Source organism: Lasiosphaeria miniovina (genome assembly GCF_030549165.1).
Source record: "Lasiosphaeria miniovina strain SMH2392-1A chromosome Unknown B0T26scaffold_3, whole genome shotgun sequence".
Taxonomy (NCBI): domain Eukaryota; kingdom Fungi; phylum Ascomycota; class Sordariomycetes; order Sordariales; family Lasiosphaeriaceae; genus Lasiosphaeria; species Lasiosphaeria miniovina.
The window spans coordinates 3,213,964-3,230,515 of record NW_026848222.1 but is presented as its reverse complement, the minus strand read 5'-3'; the positions used below and the strand labels follow the sequence as shown (position 1 = coordinate 3,230,515).

Genomic DNA, 16,552 nt, shown 5'->3' with positions numbered 1-16,552 from the left:
CCACGGCCGGCCTAACCAAGATCGGCAGTCATTAGCAGGAGCCGGCCAGGGGGGTTAACTCTGGCTGCTGACCCGTGCATCCGCTGGCCAAAGCCACAGCCTCGCCTTAGCAAGCCACAACTCTCTCCAGTTGCTGTCTCAAGCCCGCTTAATCCACGTGACGCAGCCACACTGGAATTTTCGGCCCTACCTTGCCCCATTTTCAAAAGCCCACACCAAATATTTGATTCGAAACCATCATTGACGAAACCTCAAACACCCACCACGACTCGGGATCGCGACAACAACGTCAAAATGCCGGTATGTACTACCCCCAGAAATAATCCCTCGCCCGACGATATACCACTGTGCTGGGAAATAAGGCCCCATTCCGACGGGCAGGGAGACTTGCGGCCGTTGGGTGGGGGAGCGAGAGAAGCACGGGGAGGAAGATGCCGACTCCGATAGCAAGACGACATTGAATTGCCTGATGGCTAACAAGTGTCTTTCCTATCGAAACAGAGCCATAAGACTTTCCGCACCAAGCAGAAGCTTGCCAAAGCGCAGAAGGCGAACAGGCCCATTCCCCAATGGATTCGTCTCCGCACCAACAACACGATTAGGTGCGACCCCCTCCCGCTCTCTGCAGTCTGTCTCGGATGATTCTGCACTCTTGGCGAAGAATCGAATGGGCAGACTTAAAAGAGGAGGACTGTGGATGGAAATAAACTGGTGGCTAACAGTCGACATCAACAGATACAACGCTAAGCGGAGACATTGGCGCAAGACTCGTCTCGGAATCTAAATGGATTCCTATCCCGTCGACCCCGAAACTACGAGCTTCCCTTTTCACTTACTCCGCTCGCAATAAACTCGCCCACCCATTTGCATCACCCGTGTCTAGAGAGGATATTTGCGCCTTGCGAATCCATATATCACGATTTACTCAGCGGTGATGCAACAGCAGTTACGATGATGGGCTGGACGGTATAGGAGTAGGAACGGGGAAGAGCACGACACGGCAATGAAAATACAGGGTCGCAAATGGCAAAGTCCGGGGGGGATCGGGGGTTTTTGTTTTTTTTGTCGCTGAGAGACGACGACCTGGGTTTATTTCCGGAGTAAATGCCAACATCATATTCTGGGTCAATGGGAAACGGAATCAGAGATCGCGAGAACGAAAGATATTTCCTCATCCTTTTGGTGAAACCTGAACTATCACTGCCATGTGTCCCTTTGTATGGCAGTTTTAAGGGCAACCAAGCGTCCTTGGTATGATTGCTGCGTGGTGTGATATATTGCAACCCATGAGATATAAAATGCGAATCAAGGAAGACCCTTTCGTCAATTGCAGTATTATTTGTACTCAGGCCGGCCGATTGAGTTTGACACCACGGCATTGCGTGAGTATTCTCTCGGTGTACGTGTCATCGGCAAATCTATGGTTGTGCTGAACCTTGACGGCTCCGGGCCGTTCAAAGTTCGGGTGTGTGGAGCGGAGCGGCCGGCATGTGATGCGCCAGTTGTAGCCGGATTCGAGAACCTTTCATGTTGGACTTGTGCTCCTTCGTGCTTCCGCCGGGTATTGGCTTGTTTTTCGTGACTAAATCTATATATCACATAAAATCCGAATAATGTTACTGGCGGAAACGTCGAACCCGCCCTAGTACTAAACACTTCAAGATATCTTCATTTCCTTACATGGGTAGTAGCTATCAAGATGACGAGGATATCTTTCGAAACGCTGACTCTATCTAGTTTGGGCTTGTGACCGAGGCCGCCACAGATATTGGCATTCACATTGTTTTCATGATGCTAATCAGGCAATGGGATTACGGATGGTCCGTCTAGGAACGGGAGTAGAGTTGGTTCCCAGAGCCTTGGACGTCTTGAGCCGAGAATCATGGGATATGCTAGAACAAGGCATGGCGACGCCAGTACACGGGAGATCATAGATCGGTGACGCTCATGATTTTAAATGCTGTGTTTGGTAATGACCATTGAAATGAAGCTACGCCGATCCTACGCCGTATCTCAAAGCGACTAAGTGTTGCCGCGTGTCTGTTACCCTCCGCTCTCCCTAAGCAAAAAAGAAAAAAAGAAAAGAAAAAGGTACTGCATTTCCGCCATGAATAAACGTGCTCAGTCGCAGAAAAACTAGCGTAAAAGCTTGGTGACGGGAAAGACCGAGGGATGCAAAAAACTCTAACGATCCTCGGCCCACTCGTTCTCCCGGCGGATCTGCTCCTCTTCTTCCGGTGTGAAGTCGTTCGTGATGTTGAACGTCTTCCGAATCTCCTCTGGTGACTTCCCCTTGATCATGTTGGCCACTGTCTTGCAGCCAACATCAAGCAGCGCCTTGATGTCGAGGAAATTCGCGGCCTTGCACACGTCAGCACCAGATATTCGGTTGGGGCGGGGGAAGGGGTCTATCGTCCCCTGGATGTACCTACTAGAATGATCTCGAATAGCATTTCCTGATCAACCTGCATAAACTTTTGATCCCACTCCTCGATGTCGGTGGTCTTCTTGCGGTTGTCGTTCTCCTCCTCGTTCGACTGGAGAGAGTCGCCGCGATGGTGGTCGCACCACTCGACAACCTTGCGGAGGACCGGGTCGTTGACGTTAGGGATGGGGATTGGCGCCGTGGCAATGGCATCGTCGCCAAGATCCTCAATCAAGTTCTTGATGAGCATAGAACGCTCGGCAACGACGCGGTCTAGGGATTTGATTAGACAACGGTGGTTCAACAGGTTGGAATGGTGCGGGGACTCGGAACTTACCAACTTCGATATGCGACCCATCGTTGCTCGCCAGTGTCACCTTCTGGGAGGCCTTGCCCTTGCTGTCCGACATTTTTGCTGAGGGAAGAATAAAATTGAGAAGGATCTCGAACGCAGTGAACGATGCAGCTAAATGGTGTCGGGAAACTTGATGTCAGAGTATGTTCGGCGGTGGTGAATGGTGGTTTCGTGGGGTAGGAGTTGTAGAGGCGGAGAGGCGGAGAGGGGGAGGAAGAGTACTAAATAAATACCTTTCAATACGTGGCTTTCGGGAAAAGAGACGAAGCGCGTGAAAGGTTAAAGCTGGAGGTTCTGGAAACTTTGGATGTGCATCCTGCTGCTGCGTTAACTTTGACTCTTCTGCGATCGAGAGTTCCGACAGGCAGGTGGCGGTTGCCTTCCCCAGGTGGTGACGAACAGCGCAAGGACGCACGGACCATGGCTTGCCGTCGCTTCTCTTTCAGCCTTCTGTGGCCTTGGCCAGCGGGCTTCTGTGCGGTTGGGGATTGATGCCTGGAGAGGGCCAAGGCTGATTGCCTAATGTTCAAGTGCCAGCGGGAGATGATGCGGAAAGTGCAACTCACAAGGACGCGTCAAACGGAATGTCGCAATATCGTCTCCTATGTCTGCTAGGTGCCGATTGATGGGGTTGTGCAAACAAAGTTTCCGTGTGGTTGTGAAAGTGTAGCTTTGATAGAGAGCAGGAATTCTTAAGATGTGTTGGTTGAGGTCAAAGAGGTATTTATATCGATCGACCTGTGCGCCAACGGCCAAAGTTTGGAACTTGCGTTTTGTGGGTGCTATCTGGTAAAACCTGGCGCTTCTTATTGTTCGCCTGGCAGGACCCTTTATCGTCGTAATTCAATTACTACTGCTATTGTTTGCTCTATTGTCCCCAACCAAACGCCCTACATTCACGTGAGGTTAAGCCAGCACGCAACCATCCAGCTTCACTTCAGATATTTCAGTCTAACAATTGTTAGCGTAGTACCTTGAAGGAATAAGGATTACCTAGGTTCATTTCCGGAATTTCAAGAGGGTCACAGGTACCTAGGTAGCCTTCGGGATTTTATTCTAGAGGCTCCAATAACTACCACCTCACTTAGAACATCTTTAAGACGAACCGTAAGGTAATGCGTGCCTTTCGCATCTTGAAAAGTCCCGCACTAATAACCATCCGGGAATGGACTGTCGAGAGACCAACTCGAACCTTGAGGTGGGAATGTCGGGGGCTAAGATTCCGAGCGATCACTTTTCAGGCATGGTGGCCCTGAGGCATGGAGGGCGTGCAGCTGCATGAGTCAACTGGGCAGCCGGGTTTTAGCGCGTACAGAATCCCTGTAACTTTGCAAGGTTCAGGTTGTAAACACCTGGTCGTTGCACGATCTCTTGTTATCCATGTGGTCTGTTTCCAGAGTTCCCGAGATTTGATCACTCCGTCGTTCTCCCCGTTCCTTCGATTCTTGCCCTGTGTGCACTTATTTCGACCATGTAATTGTTGCCTTCATTCCCTCCTTCGATTCACCTTCGGTAATGCGCTCGTTACCATCGCGCACGCCTCAACAGATGTCCGAGTTGCGAACGGCTGCTGCCGCAACCTTTCGATAATTATGTGGCGGAGAGCCTATCTTTTCTTGGTTCTTGTCCGGCTATGGTTTGCGCTTTCGCCAAGCTATCTACACCCTGACGAGAACTTCCAGGGGCCGGAGGTTATTGCGGGTACGTGACGTCTATCGTGACTCCTTTTCGAGGGAGGCATATTGTGTCCTTATCCTTGTCGCAAAAAGCCTTGGCTTGACGTTGCGCGACTGGGGAAAGGCGACAGTTTAGAGGCCAGTTTTAAGGACGGATCTGAGGACGGCTTGAGGGCAGCTCTGATACCAAAGGCTCTGGATCTGGACGCGTGATTTATATCTCTCTGGACAAGATACTGACGTGGTCTAATTCCAGGGCAAATATTTAGTTATCCTGTCCGACTTACCTGGGAGTTCACTACCGACCATCCGATCAGAAGCGTTTTCCCACTATGGCCCGTATACGGTCTACCGATGCTTCTGCTGAGGTGGTTATGGATAGGGAACGGCAACGACGGCGAGATCCCACCTATCGCGGTGTTCTGGACCTTGCGGGTGCTCATGTTCATCATCAGCTTTGTCCTTGAGGACTGGGCTATCCACGAGCTGGTGCAGTCCCCCCGGCATCGACGCGTCGCGGTTCTCCTTGTCGCCTCTTCCTACGTCACTTGGACGTACCAAACACACACATTCTCCAACTCCGTGGAAACTCTGGTCGTCGCGTGGTGTTTGGTGCTTATCGAGCGCATAGTTGCAAGCCCTGTAGGTGGTCTCAATCAACCTCCCATGGACAAACGCTGACGCGCTCAAACATAGAACCAGGGCTCAGTTCTTGCATCGACAGTTCTCGGCATAGTCGCTGTGTTTGGCGTGTTTAATCGAATTACTTTTCCAGCTTTCCTTCTGATACCCGGCATTCGACTATTGCCCTACTATTGGAAGAAGTAAGATCTGATCGTGACCTCGCTGCGATGTACGAATGCTGACAGATGGTACTAGTATCTTGTCTTTCGCCGTAGTCGTAGCGGCAGGACTGTGTACGACCGTAGTTGCCATTGCACTTGACACGGCCTTTTACACACCTCACTCGATCTCGTGGTCAGATCTTATACGGAACCCCGTTCTCACGCCTCTGAATAATCTCCTATACAACATCTCGCCGGACAACCTGGCTCAACATGGTCTACATCCGTGGTACCAGCACTTGCTGGTAAATCTTCCACAGCTTATCGGGCCCGCGGCTATGCTTCTTTTCATCCGGCCGCATCTCTCCCTACGGCTTTATTCGGCCATTTCGGGGATATCTGTCCTCTCTATATTCCATCACCAGGAAGCGAGGTTCTTACTTCCTACTATCCCCCTAATTTTGTCCTCCGTACGGCTACCGAAACGCGAGTCGGCCTTGCGAACCTGGACAATATCCTGGATAATCTTCAACCTTTTTTTTGGGACTTTGATGGGCGTTTATCATCAAGGAGGCATCGTGCCAGCCCAAGTCTTTATGAGCAAGCAACCAGACGCCACTCAGTCCGTTTGGTGGAAGACGTACATGCCGCCGATATGGTTACTGAATGGCAAAAACGAAGTACTTCGCACGCGCGACCTCATGGGTGTAGCCGGCGAGAAGCTGTTTGAGGAGCTCGAGCAACTTGCCACGTGCGATACTCCTGCAGACAGGAGGAGCATGGAGTACCTGAAGGAGAAAAATGGGACGTATCTCATTGCCCCAGTTTCGGCAACTTGGCTGGACCCATATCTACTAAACAAGGGCCTGGAAGGGCTGAGGTTTCGCGAAGTGTGGCGGCACCAGCAACATTTAAACTTGGATGATCTAGACTTTGCAGAGGATGGCGTTTGGAATACCCTGGGTCGAGTTATTGGGAGGAGGGGTCTTGCTATTTGGAGAGTCACGAAGAGCTGCCCTCGCCAGGGGAGATCTTAGGGACTGGATCCGTAATCAACAATTGTGTAGTGCAATGACGAGAGGTGATTTCGAATCATTGCATCACCGAACTATTTTTGGAGTCTGATGGCGGGTTTGCCCAGACCAGACATATGCGCCCGTCATGTGCGCCAAGAATGGACAAGGATGCTCATTCGTCCATGGCAGCCGACCCACTGTAATTTACCGTCGATTTCAGTGACTGACAACCTCCCTCACCTCTGGCAACGGCTCTATCAAGGGCAAGCTGGCGCGTCCCTGACCCCGTAGACAAATCCCCGCGACGAAGAAACGCTAAATTACGCAATTATGGGCGGGATAAATCTCGAGGTTTTCAAGGTAGGCTGGCATCCTGCGACCCAGTGACACGCTCTTCTTAGCCTGACGCCTCCTAGTTCGGCATGTACCTGCTGTTTCCAATTGGGACCATGTACTACTTTGGCACCAATCTCGACAGTCGCTTCGTCGTGCCGGATTTCTGGCCGAAGCCCGAGAATGCAAACAAAGTGCCTACAGACCGGGAAGAGATTCGCGAGGAGCTCGAGAGATTACGAACGAGGAGACTGTACCTCCACGAGAAGAGAATGGCCGCCAAGTCGAACAATGCGCAGGAACAGCAAAACGACTCTTAAGCCGCTGGGCGCAACGAAGCTATTGCCAACCGGGGGGGGGGGGGGGGGAGGCGATCATGGGCTGGTCTCTATGGTAATGAGACCAGAGCAGACGGGGCGATTGGGATCGGAAAATTCGGGCGTTACGGAAACCTTTGCGCGGACCAGATCATTTCTCGGATTCTACTGTACATTTTACATGTGCGATTACGTGTCTATACATCTAAATTCTCAACTATCCTTGCCCACTCCTCGTCGCTCATGTCTCCTTTTGCGACATTTGAGTATATGGACTGCACGTCTGAATATTGACGGATGGCGACGAGCAAGTCTATGAAGCTTGTTGACTCCTCCGACGAGTCCAGCTTGGATCTTGTGTCTTCGTTCGCAGACCATATGATCTCTGAGCTGAGGACGCCGAGACTGAATTTCTCCCCTATCCGGCGACACACTTGAGTTGTCTGCATGGGCTGAGTCCAAATAATGATGTTCCCATCTTCGTTGTTTTCGAGATCCTCGGCTCCCGCTTCTATCGCCTCGTCCATGATGTTGTCTACGTCCAACCCAGTATCGCCCTTCTCGAACACAACCCGGCCGAGTCTTGTGAAGAAGAATCTGGAAGCGCTTGACGCCCCCCCGGCACGCTTGACCATGTTGTTCACATCCTGCAAGACCCGGCCCTTGCTTTCTGTCTCGCAGTCGACAATGACTGCGATGGCGGGAGGTATTATGTACTCGCACGTCACCGGCTCGAGCATGTTGCCCCCGGATGACCTGCCCTGTCCGCGGGCAACAGCGTTTTCTATTACCAACTTTGGTACACCGGCTTTCTTGGCTGCTGCTACTGCCGTTGCCAATTGAGGGTTGTCCGAAAGATTCGCGCCGTAGACTAGACAGGCGCGTGAGTCTCAGGAGCTGGGTGGAGAGATGGACGACGCACGCTTTGAGTAGACGGAAATAGTTTGGGTGAATTGGGTGCGGACAACCGTCTTCTTGGCATCATTGGCAGCCTTTCCATGTCGGATCTTGGACCACTTGTTATGTCCACTTTGCAGAAGGGGGGTCGAGGAGAAGGAACGGCGGCATGGGGCGCAAAGTCGTTTGTTGACGAGTCGCAATGGGAGCGACAGACGCAGGTTGGACATTGTCCACACAATGCGGGACCGACCCCCCTCAACCGAAAGGTTGCGAGAAAAGGAAATCACGAGATCCTAGTTCACATAACAAATAAAGAGCGAGTCTCCTGCGACTGTTAAAACGTCCCCAGCTACTGTAGGTACATCGGCGCCCAAGCGTTACAGCTCACCGCCCAGGAAATTACCGCATTTTACAGCTAAATTTACCGCATTCGCTGGCTGCACCGTTCCAAGCGCTGGCAACGCAATTGTACGGCAATTGCACCTTGCCGCCGTCGCCAACGTCAACATAGTTCCAAATACGGCAATTGAAGCCCAGGACCGTAGATTCACTCAAATTATTGAAGTCTAGATTAAAAAGCGAAGCTGACTTCGGTGATTCTGATTACGTAACATGGCTAAAAATGCAATAAAACTGCAGGCCTGCTCACAACTGACAACCTTACTCATCTATGCCTTCTAATGCCCGGGCAGTCATTTGCGAGACCCTTCCACTTCGTGTAGGCCGTATAACACGACCCTCAGCCACTGCAGAGGCTGCAGGGCCATGTGAATATCGTGATGTTGTGCCGCCCCGGCTAACACGCTGCGTGCCTTGGTGTTGAGTACTGCTTGTTGCCCGGCCAGCCCGGCTCCCTGTGCCCCGAGTACTTGGTGCCCCGAGTACTTGGTGCCCCGTGTGTTTGTTGCCCGGCCAGCCCGGCCCCCTGAGCCCCGGTACCACGGCGAGCCGGGTTAAGGTTGTTGATGGTAAGGCGAGGAGGCGCCTGGCTGAGCTCGTCGTCGTCGTTGTCGTCGTCGTCGTCGTCATCGTCAAGGGTAACATCTTCCCACTGTGAAGAAGCCCGTCGAATGGAAGGCATGAGCTCGGACTGCCTGCCCGGTGGAGTAGTCGGAGCCCGCGGAGCGTTCGGCTCGGCTGCAAAAGTAGTAGTGTTGCGCGGCCTGCCCCGAAGGTGTTGAACTTTTTAAAGTCCTAGTAAGGCAGGTACTCGTCTTCATCAAGTAATGACCTTTCCAGGTACTAATCTGGATGGAAATCAACTTTCTGAAGCTTCAGAGTACCTGTCTTGTGACGTTCGAGAAGCTCGTTAGAGCAAGGAACGCCACACTGCGCCCGGAAACTACCGTTGCAAGGCTCGAGGGGTCTCGGGCGGTCTTCCAGTGCCGGTGGCATCTTTTGGTACTATTGAAGAACACAGTTGAGGGCTTCATAACACAAGTTGTAAGGAGCCTCGCCTGGCCACTGCTTTCCTAGGTAATCGTAGCGAATGGGGTTCTGTTGGTTGCGAGTCTCCTCATCAAAGGCTTCCTTCATGCCCTCCACCATGTTGAAGCTCTGTTGTACAGCCTGATCAGCTGAACTTTTGCCGGTAACAACGTGTGACTTGAAAAGTCTGTTGACTGACTCAACTGGAGATGTGGATGATTGGCCGAAGTTCTCTACCTTGTTGGTGTAACAAGTTACCCGCTGACTTGACGATGCTTTTTTGGTGGTTGCAAGAGGTCAGTTACAGTGGAAAGGTAAGGGCCGGGTTGCGTTGTGGTAAAAAGTGGTAAATTACTACGCGGCAGAATCTTGGATGTACTGGCGGGCGGGGTATGTGGACAGGGCTAGGGTCATGTATGATGGATTACCGGACGTTTTAACAGTCGCAGGAGACTCGCTCCAAATAAAAACAGAAAACAAAGTCCCAGCTGCGGCGGCCGGGGGTTCGCTGTGAATAGCTTCCCAGGCTCCAACGTTTTGAACCGAAGCTCGACAAAACTGCGCTCCAACTTGGTAGGGAGCTCCGAAAAGTGGGGGAACAGCTACAGGCGGATGATCTCTCGGCAGGCCCCCTTATTGACGTGCGAGAGGGCGCTGCTATTGGCCATCCGCAGGGGCCCCGCCACTAACGACACTTTGGAATACCTTACAGGTTGCAGTTACACCCACGGCGTACCTTATTAGTTAGCCCCTGCCGTCGTCTGGGATTCCCAAGAGGCCAGCAATAGTTGACAAGCAGGAAAATTTAAACCCACCCAAGAATCCTGCGCCAGCAAGACCGGCTCCCGAATGGCGTCGACAATATCGACTACAGATGAATTGAGCGACGTGAATGGCGAGCACCACGCGCGGATTCCAGCTGCGGCAACCAGCTCGAACCCAGAGCTCGACCTGTCCAAGCTGCAGGGCCTCCCAGCAGACCAGCAAGAGCTCTTCCTCTTAACCTTCGTCTCGACACTCGGCAAACATGTCCTGGCACTGGCTGCCGACGACTGCACGTCGCAGCAGTTTTACCTAAAGAAGGAGATATTCAAGATCCTGGGGCTCGCCGCCCCACCCCCGACCCGAGCTATACGTAACACGCTGGGCAAATGCCTCGCGCACATCTTTGCCAAGGGCGATAGGAAGCTGTTATTCGAAACAATAAATGAGCTGGTGGCTATCGTTGGCGGTGGGAAATCCAAGAATGATGCGGAAAACAAGACCAGGCACGCAGCTGTGTCCTGCTTGGGCGACGTCTATGGCTCGGCCGGTGATAGCGCCATAGGCCTGCACCAGCTGGCCTGCTCGGCGCTCTTGAAGCTCCTCAAGGCGTCCTCGACCAATGCTGGGTTGCGTGCCGCCGTCTTCACTGCGTTGGGCAAGATTGCGGCAATGATTGGGCCGAGCTTGGACGAGAACATTGCCCGCGATGTCTGGAAGCAGGGCAGAAGCTACGCCTCTAGTGACAAGGGGTCGCTCGTCGTTATCTCTGCGTGCCGCTGCTTGCAGCTCCTCCTCCAGTCTACCCCTTACTTCAGTAACTCGTCCGATTTCGATAGCCTCCGCTCAACCATGTTCAAGACCTTCGACTCGTCCTCGTCCTTGGCTCGCTCAGCCGCTGCGGACTGCTTGGCCGAGGGTCTCGCCAAGGGCTACTCTGAATCAGCTGTTGGCGATGCCCCTTTGCTTCTTATAAAAAGGTCAAAGTCCAGAGCGGTGAAGCGGCAGTCGATGCAGCCGGGTGCGCTCCAGGATGACGACGACATGCCAGCCCGGCCAGACAGCCCTGCGCCAAGTAAGAAGTCGCAGGTCTTAGCCCTTTCGCTGACGGACATGCTCAAGACCCTGACTTCGCAGTACGTCCGCATCTCTACCAGCAATAGGGCCCGGGCGGCACTTGCTATTTGTTACGGCAACATGTTGCAGAAACTCGGTGAGAAAACGGTAGAGGCCAACTATCTTCGCATTGTGGAGAACCTCACATTAGAGGTTCTAGGTCATGGAAATATTGCCAACAACCGCTACCGGCTACTAGTATCTCGGCGCATGGTGGACATCATTATCCAGGACGTTATCGGAAAGAAGATTTTGGGAGAATCCGGACAAACCACGGCTGCCAAGGCCCTCGTCAATGAGGTTCTCAAGAACTACCCGCAAACGCTCAAGGAGAAACCCGAACCTACCAAGCAGACCTTGATCGCTTCGCTAGGCGCCCTCGCCTCGCTGATCAGCAGTCTTGGCTCGGCAGCGAACAACTTTGCCGAAGCATGCCGTGACGGGCTCCTACATGTGCTTCAGCACCCGAGCTACACTGTTCAGGTTTATGCCTCGTCGTGCTTGAAATCGTTCGTGCTCGCATGCCCGCAGCAGCTACTCCCATGTCTCTCGGTGTGCATGAACAGCCTCAGCAGAGAGCTTGGACAGCTTGGCACCGGGCGGAACTCTCCTCGCAGATGCATCGGGTTTGCTCATGGCCTTGCCGCCGGCCTCAGCGCAAGCCCGCTGCGTCCTCTGTATGGCTCGGTGGACATCAACAGCCGCGTGCTTACCATGTCAACGAACCTCCTAAAGTCCAGCGGAAGCTCAGAGCTACGGGCTGCGAGCACTCAGATCCAAGTGGCATGGACCCTGATTGGTGGGTTGATGTCGCTCGGACCAAACTTCGTCAAGATCCATCTGTCGCAGCTGCTTTTGCTGTGGAAGAACGCCTTGCCAAAGGTTTTGTCGAAGGACAGTTCCGTACACAGGAATTACCTAAATGCCTCTTTTCTCACCCACGTCCGGGAGTGCGCGCTCAGCTCGATCTTGGCCTTCCTCGAGTTTAATAGCCGCCTTCTGACCGTCGACGTGTCCAAGAGGATAGCCACAATGTTGCAAAGCACAACCGCGTTTCTTAAGACTCTTCCTTCTAAAAAGACAGCAGACGACATGAGCGAGAGACTGGCACCATCCTTACAGCTCCATGACTTGGAGATCATGGTTCAGCGGAGGGTGCTTCAGTGCTACACGAAGCTTGTGAACATCAGCCCTGCTGGCGGTACTGAGACGCTACTCCAATCTAACCTGCTCACGCTGGCCATCTCGCTTTTTGCGGACCCGGAGAATTACACGCCAAGCTCCCTCAGCGCCTCGATAGCGAATACCGCAGGAACATTCGAGACAATCTGGGACGTCGGTGATAATTCAGGGTTTGGCGTGACTAGTCTTGTCCGAGGCTTTAGCATCAGACCGCTCCCCGGGCAACATGAAGCCTCCATGGACAGCCCACCGTCTGAGCAAGAACCAGAAGAGTGCATCGAAAGACTCCTCCTCTCCCCCGTGTGCGGGACTCTCGAACATGATGCCTCCCTCCTTTATATTGGCAAGCATAACAACCGTGGTCTTCCCGATCCTCCTGCGACAGAGGTGGTAAATATGGCGATCCAGCTTTTTGCCTTTGTGTTTCCTCTCAATCCCGCAAAAGTGCAAGAAAGCGTTCTAGAACAGGTGACAACGTTTGTCTCGGCCGGGTCGCTGCAGCGCGATCCTGGCCGCAAAGCGGCTACCAAAGTGAATTTGGCTACTGCCATTCTGTCCACCCTTCGGGTAGCAGTCAAGGAAACCAAATCGCCTTCTGGCGATATTACCAACATGGCGGTTGAAAAACTCATACAGGAGCTTCTCCGGCGCTACGTGTTGGACCCGGACCAGTATGTCCGCAGCATCGCATATGAGGCGGTTGCGCGGCTATGTAGCACCTGCGGCAACGCCTTTACGAACCAAGAGATCAAATTTCTTGTTGATACCATCGTCGTCAACCGAGAGCCAAGTGCACGAGCGGGCTGTGCCATGGCTCTTGGATGTATCCAGACAAAAATCGGCAGTATGGCGGCCGGGTATCATCTCAAGACCATCCTTAACATTTTGATGTCCTTGTGCAATGACCCGCACCCCACCGTCCACCACTGGGCCCTCGAGGCTATCACGCGTGTTTCTGACGCTTCCGGGCTCGGCTTCTCAAACTTCGTGTCGAGCACGCTAGTCATGATTGGAAAGCTATACGTCTCGGAGACGCACAATGCCGAAGTATCTTCTCCAGCTATCATGAACCTGGAAGTCGAACTGTCCTCGACGGCAGCCATGGCTCGGTGTGTTGACTCGTTCATCAATGTTCTCGGCCCAGACTTGCAGGACTCCGCCAGGTCCAGGGAATTGGTGTTTACTCTTGTTGGGTACTTCCAGCAGGAGGAGGACCTCGAGGTCCAGCGCGCAAGCCTTGCGTGTCTCGAACACCTTACACTCTACGCGCCCGGCCACGTAAACTTTACAGAATACGTCAAGACACTCCAACGCTATCTCAGCTCCAGTCACCCCGTTCTTCGGGACGTCGCTGTGGATGGCTTGTACAACCTCATGAAAAGAGATCCGTACGATGTTGTTGGAGCTGCAGACAAGGGGCTTGAAGACCAGCTCTGGTTGGTGCTCGACTCCGACCCATATCATGATGGAATGCGCAATACGATAAGGAATTGGATGCTCCAGACCTGCATATCTGACACTGGGTACTGGCTCGGACGCTTTCAGCATGTTCTCAAGATGACAAGACCAAAAGAAGCGGCTGCAGCCACCACCGCTGTCAGAAAATCCAAACCCGGGATCGATCTTCAAGACGAGGAGGTTGCCGGCTTTGCCGCTGCTTCGGGCGGCTCAAAGGACGACAAGGACTCGCCGAGCGGTCCCGACGTTGAGCCCCTACGATGGCAGGTGACAACCTTTGCCATGGAGTGCCTCAATGATATCTTTCTGCTCACGGCAAAAGATGTTGCCACGAACGGCGAGTCTCCGGCCCAGTTGGCTCTCCAGAGTAAGATAGCCGACGTCGTTCGCATGGCATTCTCGGCCTCCACTTCGGGAGTCCTTGAGCAGAGAATATGGGGTCTGAAGATTATTGGGGCCGTGCTGAAGATGTTTGGAAAGGTGCCGGATCCTGACTTTGAGGAAGCCATGCTTCTCGAGCAGTACCAAGCCCAGATCAGCTCGGCACTCACGCCAGCTTTCGCGGCAGACTCGTCGCCCGAGCTTGCCGCGGAGGCCGTCGATGTCTGTGCTGGCTTCATTTCTACCGGGATCGTTACGGATATCGACAGAATGGGCCGAATCCTCAAGACGCTGGTGAGCTCTCTGGAGAATTTCGCCACCGAGGACGAGAATGCCGGCATTGGTGACCTGAAAGGACTCAGCTCGAATGCGCAGGTCATGGTCAAGATGTCCGTATTTGCTGCGTGGGCCGAGCTCCAAGTCGCAAGCTCCGAGCAAAAGTATCTGCTCGACGTGCTAAAGCCACACATTGGCACATTGGCTCCCTTGTGGCTAGAGTCTCTCCGTGAATTCGCGCGGCTGCGATTCGAGCCAGATATTTCCATGACCCTGGGACCCCCATCTCTCGCCGGGAGCCTCGACACTGTCTACGCTGCCCTCAACAGAGAGACTCAGCTCAAGTTCTACCAAGACTCTTGGCTGAAGCTGGTTGATGCGATCGCCAGCCTTATCGAGCAGGATAGCGAGTTTGTGTTTGACGCCCTCGACGGAAAGGAGCTATCAGGCCCTAGCACGAACGGCCGCTCGAAAATCGCGGGCATCAACTATCGAGACGAGCCGGTAGCTTTCTTCTTCGTGCTCTTTGGCATTGCGTTCGAGGCACTCGCCACAAAGCCGGGACAGGCCGAGTCACTTGCCACCAAAGAGCAGACGCTTGATATACTCCGCGCGCTCAAGAAGATCCTCCATCCCAGCGTTTCTGGCCATGCAATCTACCGTGAGGCCATATTCTCGGAAACGATGGACCTTCTCGACCGGCTAGTGCTCACCGAGGCTCTTGACGTGCAGGGTGTTATCGTCGAGATTGCCAGGGCCTTGTGCGTGGCGCATCCCGCCGCAAAGAAGAGGGAGCAGCCAGATAACGGCGAGTTGTCTGAAGACATTGAGCAGCTGTTCGAGCTTACGCGCATCATTGTGCTTGTCCTGTCTGGACTACTGCCTACCCTGAGCGAGTCGCCGCAGCCCGTGCGCCACCAGATGACCGAGGAAGCCATGGCACTCGTCAAGACATCTCTAAGCGCGCTGGTGGATGCCGCAGAGGTCTTTCCTGCCGTCATCAAGACGGATTTACATGCCTGCATTATCCATATATTCGCGACCATTCTGGCCACTCCCTCGTGCCAGGACGCCATTGTCCCGCAGTCCCTCCCAATCTTCAAGCGATTCATAACAAGCATGTCCAGCTCTAGAAAGGTATCCGAGGGCGGCAGCTCGCCGACTGATGTACAGCTACTTGGCTGCGTTAGGCGATTTTTGTCCATTTATTTACACGCGCAAAAACGAGAAGCGTCGACATCTTTGACATGCGTCAAGAACTGCCTAATGGGCCTAACGGTCCTCTTCACCAGTGGCAAGAATCAGCTCTCGGCCCAAGAGCCGCTTGTGGAAAGATTCCTCGAGGAAATGATGGATTGTCTAACTGATCGCATGGTAAGCCGCAGCCGTCTCTTGACCCTGCTCTTTTTGGGTCTCCTTTCTTTTCCCCCCACAACCCCAAAGCTAATAAACGATCGCTCTTCTCAGACGGCCAAGATAGCCGCCAACTGCATTAGGTTGCTGCTTCTCCAGCCAAGCCCAACTCTAGCAGACCAAACCATCACTCGCCACCTCCTACCACGCCTTATTACTTTTGTATCAAATACGGAACCCGAAGACCCAGAGAATGCCCGCGCTTTGGTCTCGCACACCTTGTCCCTGTACGTTGGCGCCGTGCCCAAGGACCGCGTCCCATTCGCCATGGCGCTCGTCCTGCCGACCTTGCTGTCGCGCGCGGCGAATGAGGAAGGCACTGATGTCTACCGCGAGACGAGCGCCAGGCTGCTGGAGCTCGCCTCGGTCGACCAGGCGACTTTCAGAGGAATTGTGGGGAGTCTAAGTGAAAGCCAAAGGACCTTCATGGAAGAAGTGATTAGGTCAGGGAGGCAGAATGATGGCAAGGTACAAAGGAGTAGCGCCGACGAATCCAGCCAGCCAACAATTGCATTGAAGATGAATTTTGGCGACTGATTTGGCGGACTTGGACATGTCAGGGGCCATGGGCCAGATGAGAAGAAATACAAAGTGAAACGAGTCGTTCATGTACATTGGAGGACATGCAAGAGGAATCCGAGAAAACACGCCGGTGTCGTCGTCATTTACATATATTCTAATTTTATTGGTATACCCGCCTTTTGTATCCTTGTATGCATGCACCAAAAA

At 53.3% G+C, this 16,552-nt stretch overlaps 6 protein-coding genes across 6 annotated transcripts; 4 read left to right on the top strand and 2 right to left on the bottom strand.

The window, feature by feature from the left end:
• The first annotated feature begins 122 nt into the window (after positions 1-122).
• Positions 123-849, top strand: B0T26DRAFT_225759 (ribosomal protein L39e). Its single transcript, XM_060433866.1, has 3 exons — positions 123-300; positions 502-602; positions 736-849. Exons 1-3 carry the CDS (start codon positions 295-297, stop codon positions 782-784), a joined length of 156 nt encoding a protein of 51 aa, XP_060298482.1. The 5' UTR covers positions 123-294; the 3' UTR covers positions 785-849.
• Positions 850-2,184: 1,335 nt separating this feature from the next.
• On the bottom strand, positions 2,185-2,835 carry B0T26DRAFT_739768 (Skp1 family, dimerization domain-containing protein; the record flags this gene model as incomplete). The annotated part of the gene is made up of 3 exons (XM_060443757.1): positions 2,185-2,361; positions 2,433-2,698; positions 2,763-2,835. The coding sequence occupies 3 exons, from the start codon at positions 2,833-2,835 to the stop codon at positions 2,185-2,187; spliced, it is 516 nt and encodes a 171-aa protein (XP_060298481.1).
• A 1,537-nt stretch (positions 2,836-4,372) lies between these two features.
• On the top strand, positions 4,373-6,278 carry B0T26DRAFT_641753 (glycosyltransferase family 22 protein; the record flags this gene model as incomplete). Its single annotated transcript, XM_060437370.1, has 4 exons — positions 4,373-4,481; positions 4,713-5,098; positions 5,153-5,280; positions 5,336-6,278. 4 exons carry the CDS (start codon positions 4,373-4,375, stop codon positions 6,276-6,278), a joined length of 1,566 nt encoding a protein of 521 aa, XP_060298480.1.
• A 309-nt stretch (positions 6,279-6,587) lies between these two features.
• Positions 6,588-6,910, top strand: B0T26DRAFT_642363 (uncharacterized protein; the record flags this gene model as incomplete). Its single annotated transcript, XM_060437434.1, has 2 exons — positions 6,588-6,617; positions 6,674-6,910. 2 exons carry the CDS (start codon positions 6,588-6,590, stop codon positions 6,908-6,910), a joined length of 267 nt encoding a protein of 88 aa, XP_060298479.1.
• A 31-nt stretch (positions 6,911-6,941) lies between these two features.
• Positions 6,942-8,182, bottom strand: B0T26DRAFT_703159 (transcriptional regulator TACO1-like protein). The gene is made up of 2 exons (XM_060441657.1): positions 7,830-8,182; positions 6,942-7,778 (listed from the first exon to the last, which is right to left on the bottom strand). Exons 1-2 carry the CDS (start codon positions 8,032-8,034, stop codon positions 7,105-7,107), a joined length of 879 nt encoding a protein of 292 aa, XP_060298478.1. The 5' UTR covers positions 8,035-8,182; the 3' UTR covers positions 6,942-7,104.
• A 1,902-nt stretch (positions 8,183-10,084) lies between these two features.
• Positions 10,085-16,360, top strand: B0T26DRAFT_643584 (armadillo-type protein; the record flags this gene model as incomplete). Its single annotated transcript, XM_060437548.1, has 2 exons — positions 10,085-15,784; positions 15,878-16,360. The coding sequence occupies 2 exons, from the start codon at positions 10,085-10,087 to the stop codon at positions 16,358-16,360; spliced, it is 6,183 nt and encodes a 2,060-aa protein (XP_060298477.1).
• Positions 16,361-16,552: the final 192 nt, after the last annotated feature.